A 12,193-nucleotide genomic window follows, 5' to 3' on the forward strand; every position below is an offset into this window, starting at 1 on the left:
ACTCCAGCCTGGGCAACAGAGTGAGACTCAGTCTAAAAAAAAAAAAAAAAAAAAAAAAAAAAAACACCATATATGGAAACACTCTATTTTAGAATAAAATTAAGTTTCATTATTCCCCTCCAAGACTTTTCAACCTAAAGACTAGAAGCTTCGGTGATCATGGGAGGTTAGTGAGGGAAGGCTGAGGGCTTATATGCACACACAGAAAACACGAAAAAAGTTACTAAAAATAAATTATAAATAAATCACCAGAAAGCATATTTATTGGACTTCAACAGGCTTAACTTCCAATATAAAATTTAATACATTATATATTTCCTTTATCAAAGGAATGAGAAAATTCCATCACAATAGTGTCAATTTTTGAATTCTTTTTAAATTCCACATTAAGGAAAGGAACAAAATTCCAGGGTGATAAATCTAGTAAGTATGATGGATCATAAAACCCCAAATTTAATGACTTGCTGATAAAACCCAGATCAAACACATTCAGTAAGAGGGGATATTCTTGCTAGTATTACACCTCACTGAAAGTAACATCACTCTCCATTTGCCCTTGGCCACTTGGTACTTGCTTATAAATTACTCTCATATTTATCAAATAAACAAGATGTTTTAGTTTTCAAACATTTTGTAAAGTCTTGTCTTCTGAGAATATTCAGTAAGATTTGATAAGTTCCACTTTAGGGAATTCAGGTCAGAATTAAAATGGTAAAATAATGGGTTTGTCACTAAACTTTGATTGTTAAAAAAATTCTAGACCCTAAATGATTCTTTGTTTTCATTATCCCCAAACTTCCAATTTACATTACACAGTCAACAAAATCACAAACAGAACACTGTAGAAGGTATAAGATGACCCAGGCCTAATCTTTTGCCCATTAACAACTGCTAACACTTTGACAAAGTTAATACCTTTCTAGAAAATGAATATAATAATGACCCATATACCTTCCAGGATAGTGATGCAGATAAAATAGGAAGAATTTATAGTATAATTTGGAAAATCACAGAAAATATTTTGCAAATAATTTACCTGATAAAGGACGTATATCAATATAAAGAACTTTTACAACTCAGTAATAATAATAATTTTTAAAAACCCAGTTAAAATGCAGGTAAAGAATCTGAATGGACATTTCTTCAAAGACGACAGACAGATGGCAAATAAGCATAGAAGTTGTTCAACATTACTGGCATCAGGGAAATGCAAATCAAAGCCACAGTGGAATACCATGTCACATCTACTAGGATGGTCAGAATAAAAGAGTGAGGTAATAACTAGTTCTGGTAAGTATGTGGAGAAATAGAGATTCTCATATACTGCAGATGGGAATGTAAATGGTGAAGCCACTTTGGAAAATAGTCTGGCAGGTCATCAAAGTGTTTAGACATAGAGTTAGCATTTGATCCAGCAATTGTACTCCTATGTATATACCCAAGATGAGTGAAAATATATATACCCAACAAAAAAAAACCTGTACACAAATGCTAATAGGTATGTAATATACAAAAGGTAGAAACAATACAAATGTACATCAACTGATGAATGGATAAACAAAATGTAGTACATTCATACAATGGAATATTAGCCATAAAAAGAATGAAATATTGTTACATGCTACAACATATCATGGATAAACCTTGAGAACATTATGCTGAGTAAAAGAAACCCGTCACAAAAGGCCACATATTGTATGACTCCATGTGTATAAAATGTCCAGAATAGATATACAAATCCATAGATATACAAAGTAGATTTGTGGTTGGCTATGGATGAAGGGATAGGATGGTTGGTGTTTATGGCCAGAGGGTACAGGTCTCTTTCTGGGTGATGAAAATGTTCTAAAATTGACTATGGGGATGGTTGTACAACTGTGAATATGCTAAAAATCATCAAATCATACACTTTAAATGGGTGAATTACATGACATATAAATTACATCTCAATAAAACCGTTCTTAAAATACACGTACATACATATAAAACACTCCAAGTATGAGGTGCTATTAATTTGAATCCACTAAGCTATCCCAAAGCCTAACATATGTCTGGCACAGTGGCTCACACCTGCAATCCCAGTACTTTGGGAGACCAAAGCGGGTGAATCACTTGAAGTTAGGAGTTCGAAACCAGCCTGGCCAACATGGTGAAACTCTGCCTCTACTAAAAATACAAAAATTAGCTGGGCGCAGTGGCAGACGCCTGTAATCCTAGCTACTCCGGAAGCTGAGGCAAGAAAATCACTTGAACCCGGGAGACAGAGATTGCAGTGAGCCAAGATGGCACCACTGCACTCCAGCCTGGGTGACAAAGTGAGACTCTATCTTAAAAAACAAACAAACAAACAGAGAGGCTGGGCATGCTGGCCCATGCCTGTAATCCCAGCACTATGGGAGGCTAAGGCAGGTAGATCATCTAAAGTCAGGAGTTCCAGACCAGCCTGGCAAATATGGTGAAACTCAGTCTCTACTAAAAATACAAAAAATCTTAGCCGGGTGGTACTGGCATGTGCCAGTAATCCCAGCTACTTGTAAGGCTGAGGCAGGAGAATTGCTTGAACCCGAAAGGCAGAGGTTGCAGTGAGCCAAGATTTCACTGCACTCCAGCCTGGGTGACAGAGTAAGACCCGGTATTAAAAAAAAATAAAGCCTAACATAGCAGAATTGTTCTATTAACTAATGTTTATTAGCTAATTGTAATACGGCAATCAAAATTAATTTGATAAATCAATTTTTACTTATTCCAAAGTATAACTTAAATGGTTTGTCATCAAACCTGACAAAAACAAGCAATGGGGAAAGGAGTCCCTGTTTAATAAATGGTGTTGGGAAAACTGGCTAGCCATGTGCAGAAAGCAGAAACTGGACCCCTTCCTGACACCTTACACTAAAATTAACTCCAGATGGATTAAACACTTAAACATAAGACCTAACACCATAAAAACCCTAGAAGAAAACCTAGGCAAGACCATTCAGAACATAGGCGTAGGCAAGGACTTTATGACCAAAACACCAAAAGCATTGACAACAAAAGCCAAAATAGACAAATGGGACCTAATCAAACTCCACAGCTTCTGCACAGCAAGAGAAACAGTTGTTAGAGTGAACTGGCAACCAACAGAATGGGAAAATATTTTTGCAATCTATCCATCTGACAAAGGGCTGATATCCAGAATCTACAAAGAACTAAAACAGATTTACAAGAAAAAAAAAACAAGCCCATTCAAAAGTGGGTGAAGGATATGAACAGACACCTTACAAAAGAAGACATACAAAAGGCCAACAAGCATATGAAAACATGCTCATCATCACTGGTCATTAGAGAAATGCAAATCAAAACTACACTGAGACACCATCTCACGCCCGTTAGAATGGCGATTATTAAAAAATCTGAAGACAACAGATGCTGGAGAGGATGTGGAGAAATAGGAACACTTTTACACTGTTGGTGGGAGTGTAAATTAGTTGAACCATTGTGGAAGACCCTAGAAACAGAAATTCCATTTGACCCAGCAATCCCATTACTGGGTATATATCCAAAGGATTATAAATCGTTCTATGATAAGGACACATGTACACGAATGTTCATTGCAGCACAGTTTACAATAGCAAAAACCTGGAACCAACCCAAATGCCCATCGATGATAGACTGGACAGGGAAAATGTGGCACATATACGCCATGGAATATTATGCAGCCATCAAAAACGATGAGTTCGTGTCCTTTGTAGGGACATGGATGAACCTGGAAACCATCATTCTCAGCAAACTGACACAAGAACAGAAAATCAAACACTGCATGTTCTCACTCATAGGCGGGTGAACAATGAGAACACATGGACACAGGGAGGGGAGCATCACACACTGGGGTCTCTCGGCGGGAAATAGGGGAGGGACAGCAGTGGGTGGGGAGTTGGGGAGAGATAGCATGGGGAGAAATGCCAGATATAGGTGATGGGGAGGAAGGCAGCAAATCACACTGCCACGTGTGTACCTAAGCAACAATCTTGCATGTTCTTCACATGTACCCCAAAACCTAAAATGCAATTAAAAAAAAAATAGTTTGTCATCAACTAATTGATATTTCTTACTAAATCTTTCATTCCACTTAAATATTATGAGACAATTATCCAAGACTTTTTAAAACAAAGTGATTACTGTTTGTCAACTATTTTCAAAAGTGATAAATGTTAAATGCAATAGAAAAAGACAAATACAAAGAAGTGCATGGAAAAAAACAAAATCAGCATCAGCTCACCATCACAATAAAAGTTAACGGTGATAAGGAGGTATATGTCCTTAATATATGCATTAACAAGCTTTAATATATGAACTTTGTTTTCAAAGTAAAAAAAAAACACATATTAGTTTCCAATCTATTCCACTTGATTGTTTCTTTTTTCCTTTGTATATTTGATTTTTCCCCCCTTTTTCTTTCCAACTTTTATGTTAGGTTCGGACAGTACATGTGCAGGCTCGTTACAGGAGCAAATTGCATGTCATGGGAGTTTGGTCTACAGATTATTTCATCACGCAAGTAATGAGCACAGTACCCAGTATTTTTGATCCTCATCTTCCTCCCGCTCTCCACCCTCAGTAAGTCACTATGTCTATTGTTCCCTTCTTTATGTCCATGTGTACCCAATGTTTAGCTCATACTTATAAATGAGAACCTCTAATATTTGATTTTCTGTTCCTGTTTTAATTCATTTAGGATAATGGCCTCCAGCTGCATCCATGTTGCTGCAAAGGAGAAGGTTTCATTCTTTTTTATGGCTGTATGGTATTCTACGGTGTATACATACAACATTTGCTTTATCCAGTCCACCACTGACGGGTATCTACATTGATTTCATGTCTACAATTTATATTCATTTGGATTCTGTTCTAAGTTATTTTAGAAATCTCCCAACTGCTTTCCAGAATGGCTGAACTCATTTACTTTCCCACTAGCAGCATATATGCATTCCCTTTACTTAACAATTTAAGATAAATATTTTCCCATGAAAATAAGTATTATTCTACAAGATGATTGTTCACGGCTGTATAGAATTCTATAATTAGGGTGTATTATATTTACTCAACTAACAATCTTAGTAGACATTAATTTTTCTTTTCAGTTTTACTTATAAATTATACTGCAATAAATCTTTGAACATACCTTTTTATACATATCTTTGATTATTATAATTTTTTTTTGAAATGGAGTCTCACTCTGTCGCCCAGGCTAGAGTACAGTGGCACGATCTAAGCTCACTGCAACCTCCACCTCCCAGGCTCAAGCAATTCTCCTGCCTCAGCTTCCCGAGTAGCTGGAATTACAGACACACACACAGCTAATTTTTGTATTTTTTGGTAGAGACAGGGTTTCGACACGTTGGCCAGGCTGGTCTCAAACTCCTGACCTCAGGTGATCCACCCACCTGGGCTTCCCAAAGTGCTGGGTTCACAGGCGTGAACCACTGCACCCAGTCAATTTTTTTGTATTTTTAGTAGAGACGAGGTTTCACCATGTTGGCCAGGCTGATCTCAAACTCCCGACCTAGAGTGATCTGCCCACCTCACCCACCCCAATTATAGGTGTGAGCCACCATGCATGGCCTGGAGTATAGATGTTTTTAAGTCTTAATAAAGACTACCAAACTGCCTTCAAATGTGAGAATTATACCAATTTGAATTTGAACTTGCTTTCCACACTTCACCAATACTAGATATTAACACTCTTTTTTACCTTTCCCAGTCTGATAAGAAAAAGAACAATATCTCATTAAAAAAATTACATTTATTTGCTGTGAGACAACCTACTTTCAAGTATTCATTGGCCATTTTGTATCTTCTTTTGTGAACTACTATTTATGTTTTTTGCACATCTTTTCTACAGCAGTTGACTATACTGTTCACTTCTCAAACAGGTATAGAATCATTTAACAAGATTAATCTTTATTACTAGTGGCAGAGATTTTATATATATATATATATATATACATACATATATATATATATATATATACATACATATATATATACATACATATATATATACATACATATATATATATATACATACATATATATATATACACATACATATATATATATATATATATACACATACATATATATATATATATTCTCCTGCCTCAGCCTCCCAAGAAACTGGGACTACAGGCACACACCACCATGCTTGGCTAATTTTGTTTGTTATTTGTACTAGAGACGGGGTTTCACCATGTTGGCCAGGCTGGTCTTCAACTCCTGACCTCAGGTGATCTGCCTGCCTCGGCCTCCCAAAGTGCTGGGATTACAGGCATGAGCCATTGCATCCGGCGAGATATTATATATTAATACATTGTCAGTATAGTCAATCCTATTGAACTGACAAAGCAGTAGACAAGTGTGTCTAAGACAATGTTCTACAAATATATACAGGCAAAGATCCAAATATGCACAAAATATAGCTTGAGAAAAATATTTGTTTTGTTCTGTTTTTTTGAGACAGAGTTTTGCTCTTGTTGCCCAGGCTATAGTGCAGTGGCACAATCTTGGCTCACTGCAACTTCCACCTCCCAGGTTCAAGTGATTCTCCTGCCTCAGCCTCCCCAGTAGCTGGGATTACAGAAGCCCCCCACTATGCCCAGCTAATTGTGTGTATTTTTAGTATAGAGATGGGCTTTCACCATGTTGGCCAGGCTGGTCTCAAACTCCTGACCTGAGTGATCCACCCACCTCAGCCTCCCAAAGTGCTAGGATTATAGGCATGAGCCACCTCGCCCAGCCAAGAAAAATATTTAAAGTAGATCATAATCATTGCCGTTTACTCAATAAATTCATCTAACTGAGGCCAGGCATGGTGGCTCATGCCTGTAATCCCAGCACTTTGGGAGGCAAAGGAGGGTGGATCACCTGAGGTCCAGAGTTCAGGACCAGCCTGGGCAACATGGTGAAACCTTGTGTTTACTAAAAATACAAAAAAAAATTAGCTGGGCATGGTGGCAGATGCCTGTAGTCCCATCTACTCAGGGAGGCTGAGGCAGGAGAACCACTTGAACCCAGGAGGCAGAGGTTGCAATGAGCCAAGATCGTGCCACTGCACTCTAGCCTGGGTGACAGAGGGAGACACCATCTCAAAAACAAAAAACATCTAAGTGGAACATGACTTTTTTTTCTATGGCTGTCTTTTCATTTCTAATTTCTACAAACCAAGATAAGCATTAAAATGAAAGAAAGCAAAACTGAGCCGGGTGCAGTGGCTCATGCCTGTAATCCCAACACTTTGGGAGGCTGAGGCAGGTGGATCACGAGGTCAAGAGATCAAGACCATCTTGGCCAGCATGGTGAAATCCCATCTCTACTAAAAATACAAAAATTAGCTGGTGTGGTGACGTGCGTCTGTAATCCCAGCTACTCGAGAGGCTGAGTCAGGAGAATCCCTTGAACCAGAGAGGCAGAGGTTGCAGTGAGCTGAGATCATGCCACTGCACTCCAGCCTGGGAACAGAGCAAGACTCCATCAGAAAAGAAAGGAAAAGGAAAAGAAAAGAAAAGAGAAAAGAAAGCAAGCAAGCAAAACTGATCAATGGATCAAAACTTATTCACTAATTTTTTAACTTGAAAAAAATGAAGATAAAACAAACATGCATGGTATAGGAGAAAGTAAAAATAAGATTTAAAATAATCTCCTACAAGACACACTTAGAAAGAGTAAGATCCAATATTTGATAATACAGGACGACTATAGTCAATAACTTAATTGTACATTTAAAAACAACTAAAAGATTATAATTGGATTGTTTGTAATATAAAGATAAATGCTTGAGGGATGAACACCCCATTTCCATGATGTGATTCTTACTTACTACACGCCTGTATCAAAGTATCTCATGTACCCCATAAATACATACACTCACCATGTACCCACGAAAAATTGTTTTAAATCTCTTTCATTAATAATAAAGCCCCAAATCCCCAAATTTCTCATTAAAATATATACCTTGTGAATCCTTCTTATTAAGACAGATGCAAAAAACCGCAATGTTATTCTCAGTTCATCAACGAAGGATTCATCATCTGTCACATCCCTTCAATAAGGAGAAAAACAAATATTCAGAAGTTCAGAGAAATACAGTTTCACCTTCAAGAAAACAAGCAAAAAATTTCCTTTTGTCTGTTTACTTAACCTACTTTCCTTTTTCATTTACAAACAATACATTTCATTGTAGAATAAAAGAACTGTACAAAAAAGAAAACAAACATCTACCATAATTCTAGCATCAAGACATAATCCCCATTAACTAAATTGTAACATTTATTTCCTTGCAGACATATATGAGTACAATTTATTTTTACAATGCTGAGATCATGTTCTAAGCAACATCAAAGAAAGTTTAAAGAAGTAAAACAATGAACAATTTAGGAGAAGCAATAGAATTAATACAAAATTTTTAAACAGTTTAAAATACTTATATGTAAATTCTAAAAGTTAAAATAAAGTTATGCTCTATTTGAAAAAGAAATTAAATGAAACTCAAACATTTTGTAAAACAGAAATTCTGACAACCTTCAGCTGAGGAGTTACTTTCATTTTCCTGATGTTTTGAGGTCCCTAGAATTAGAACACTTCCCTAATCAAAGGCAAGAAAAGAAAGAATGACAATATCTTAAACTTGAAAATGGTGCTAATTGTTAACTTTCTTGGCAGAATAGGAAAGATAATTGCATCAACCACACCTCCCACTATTAACCCTAAAGAAGGGGATATTACAGCATCAATAGCTACCACTGAGAAGAAAAGATACTTTCACACTTAGAAATACAACCAAATTTCGTCTAAAGTGTCATAACGCAGAGATGGGAGAAGGTAAGGGAGTCTTCACAAAAGGATTCATTTTACAAAAGGCCTCACCATCAAACCATCAACTTTAATTAAATGGCAAATGCCAGACATTTAAGACAAATGTAAAAGATTAAGTTACATAGCTTTTACATTTACATTTTTACATAGCTTTTACATGTCTTTTTACATTAAGACAAATGTAAAAAATTAATTTACATAGCTTTTCAAGAAAATACAGCATAGAAACTGGATATTGCATTTGTGGTAACACATTCCGGAAGAATTCAACTAGTAGCATTTTTTTTTTTAATTCGAAAATTCAGCCAGGCATGGTGGCTCACGCCTATAATTCCAACACTTTGGGAAGCCAAGGCAGGTGGATCACTTGAGGTCAAGAGTTTGAGTCCAGCCTGGGCAACATGGCAAAATTCCATCTCTACTAAAAATACAAAAATTAGCCAGGCATGGTGGTGCACACCTGTAATCCCAGCTTCTTGGGAGGATGAGGTGGGAGGATCACTTGACCTGAGAGGTGATGGATGCAGTGAGCTGAGATCGTGCCACTGCACTCCAGCCCAGGCAACAGAGCAAGACTCCATCTCAAAAAAAAAAAAAAAAAAAAAAAAAAAAAAAAAAAAAAAAAAAAAAAAAAAAAAAAAATTCAAAATATACTTAATCAATATAAAATTGGGGTAGATGTCATTAAATATCACATGTATAAGCCATAGAGATGCAAGTGTTCAAATACATATACACATATATTAAACATGTGATGCTTAAGAAAATATGTATTTATTAAATGATATAAGTTGGATCTCTCTGATTCTAAAAATAAATTTCTTTCAAATCTAAAGTATTTTCTGTATCTTCAAAAGTACAAGGCCCTTGTACATATGTGGCATACACCAAAAACAAAGGTACTCTGGGGCAAAAAAAAAAACATTTATTCTCCAGGAAAACTACTGAAGTTATCTTTCAATTTAATGAAATATGTGAATATAGATTCCCTTCCAAAAGGTACAATAATTTCAAACGTGAAAACTGAATACAAAATTATTAAATCACTACATCTAGGAGGGATAAGGAATTCTACAAGTTACTTTCGTCTCAAAATGCAGCCTAAGTTTTCTTCTTCTTTATTATCACTAAATTATTAATTAACTGATACCTATATCAGTGGTTCTTAAATAGGGCCAGTTATGCCTTCCAGGTCATATCTGGCTACCTCTGAAGACATTTTTATTGGTCAAAACTGGTGGCAGAGAGGTCTGCTACCACCTAATGGGAGAAGCCAGGGGTGCTGCTAATTATCACATAATGCACAGTACAGCCCCCACAACAAATAATTATTTTGCCTAAAATGTAAATAGTGACGAAGTTAAGAAATCGTGGCCTACACCAAAAACACATCATTAGCATGCTCAACTTAATAGTATTCACTGTATCAAAGAAAAAGATCTTATAAAAAGAACATACCTGTACCAAGGATAAACAAAGTTTTCCAACACTAATTCAAGAACCTGCATAAAAATTATTTTTTAAAGAAACATAACATTAATTAGTTTTTGGAAAATAAATGGTACTATTTGGTAATGTATAACATTACCAAGAACCAACTTTATTATCACAAATAATGACAGTAGGCCAGGAGTGGTGGTTCACACCTGTAATCCCAGTACTTTGGGAGGTCAAGGCAGGTGTTCACTTAAGCTCATGAGTTTGAGACCAGCGTAGGTAACATGATGAAACCCTGTATCTACAAAAAATACAAGCATAAGCCGGGTGTAGCGGCATGCACCTGCAGTCCCGGCTATTTTGAGAGGCTGAGGCAGGAGGATCACTTGAGCCTGAGAGGCAGAGGTTGCAATGAGTCGAGATGCTGCCACTGCACTCCAGCATGGGCAACAAGTGAGCCCTGTCGCAAAAAAACAAAAACAATGACAGCAATATAAGGCTTTCACATGACAAAATGTATATTTCAACCTTCTATGATTTTGAGGATCAAAGAGAACATATGAGAAAACACTTGGAAAACCATAAAAATTCTACAAATAGGAAAACTTATTATTAGAATAACATGCAAGTATTTCTAAATATTCTCATAATCAAACAAAAAGTTAAATAAATTGCTCCTGAGCCTGAAGCTTAACTGAACCAAAAGTGTGCTATGGAAAGAAGAAAAAGAGCAAGTTAGTCCTTTGCATTCCCAACTTTGTAAGTCAGTATTTTCAGAATACAACGAAGAAACAAGCAGCAAGATTTATGTAAGGGGTCAAAATTAGGTGCCAGTAGGTACCTCTGACAGAAGTATAGTGGCTAGAGGGGAACATGACGGGGTATAATGGGATGCTGATAATGTTTTTTTCCTGATCTGAATGCCAGTTACACAGATATGCTCACCTTGTGAAAATTTTACCTATACACTCAAAATCAGTACGTAAGCTACAGGAGTGAAAAAGTAAGAAAATGAAATAAAACAAAACAAACCCTGGGTGTTAAATTTTCCATTTCTTGTATTTGGGTGTAGCAGGATGTCATAATTTTTACAAGGAGTTCCAACATTGGGCAGTAACTTAAAAAAGCAGTAGGGAGGCCACAAAACAGCATATCTAATCTAATCCTTCCAAAAACAGATCACATACTTCTCTGGCAGCAGTAACAAAGGCTGTGAATTCTCTACTTTAAATATCAAGAGAACAATAATTTAGATTTTTTTAGTACAAAAACTAAGCATTGTTTATATGAGTTGGGAAATGAAGATACATATAAACAGGGATAACAATGAATAGGATAAAGAGAAGAGACTAGAAAGAGTTATCATTAAACATCTGTTCTTCCTTTATTTCCCACATCCAATCAATCACCAATTCCTACTGATTTTATATCCTAAGTGGTGCTCTTCTACAGCACCATTGCTTGGGTCCTCATTTTCTTACCCCTCATACTGCAGCAATGGCCTCTCACCTCCCTGCTTCCAAGCTCACTTCCCTCCATCCTAAATAGAGCTGCCAAAGTAACCTAAAACATCTATCTGACCACATCATCCTCTTTCAAGAAATCCTCAATGTATCAAACCTGAATATATGAAAATAAGAAAGGTGAAATTGCACTGATTTTGAAGGGCAGCTGCTGGCATTCGGCAGCTGCATTACTTCCTTTTCACTCCCAGTGCACCCTATGAGTCTCATCTGAAAACTCAAGAAAATCACTGACTTGCAGTATCAATTAATCTTAACTCCATCAGCATAACCCTTAAAGTCATTTGATAGTGTGATTTCTAAAGGGCCATATAAAATACCAATTAAGAACTTAACCAGATCTGAGTTTTTGATTGAGTTCTGCAATCAGCCAAATATGAAAC

The 12,193-nt window shown here is 36.5% G+C and overlaps 2 protein-coding genes across 8 annotated transcripts in view; both read right to left on the minus strand.

Annotated features, from left to right (window-relative positions):
• Positions 1-12,193, minus strand: part of SNX14 (sorting nexin 14) — an 84,319-nt gene that overhangs the window by 68,197 nt on the left and 3,929 nt on the right. The gene's annotated exons all lie outside the window — the stretch shown is intronic.
• LOC119468374 (sorting nexin-14-like) overlaps positions 1-12,193 on the minus strand; it is a 38,556-nt gene that overhangs the window by 1,321 nt on the left and 25,042 nt on the right. For all 6 annotated transcript variants that reach the window (XM_037731762.1, XM_037731757.1, XM_037731760.1 and 3 more), the window contains exons 5-6: positions 10,309-10,352; positions 7,990-8,077 (exon numbers count right to left, since the gene is read on the minus strand). In XM_037731762.1, coding sequence (XP_037587690.1) covers positions 7,990-8,077; positions 10,309-10,352 — 132 coding nt within the window. The remainder of the gene's footprint in view (positions 1-7,989; positions 8,078-10,308; positions 10,353-12,193) is intronic.

Source organism: Cebus imitator, unplaced genomic scaffold, assembly GCF_001604975.1.
Source record: "Cebus imitator isolate Cc_AM_T3 unplaced genomic scaffold, Cebus_imitator-1.0 Scaffold418, whole genome shotgun sequence".
Lineage (NCBI taxonomy): Eukaryota > Metazoa > Chordata > Mammalia > Primates > Cebidae > Cebus > Cebus imitator.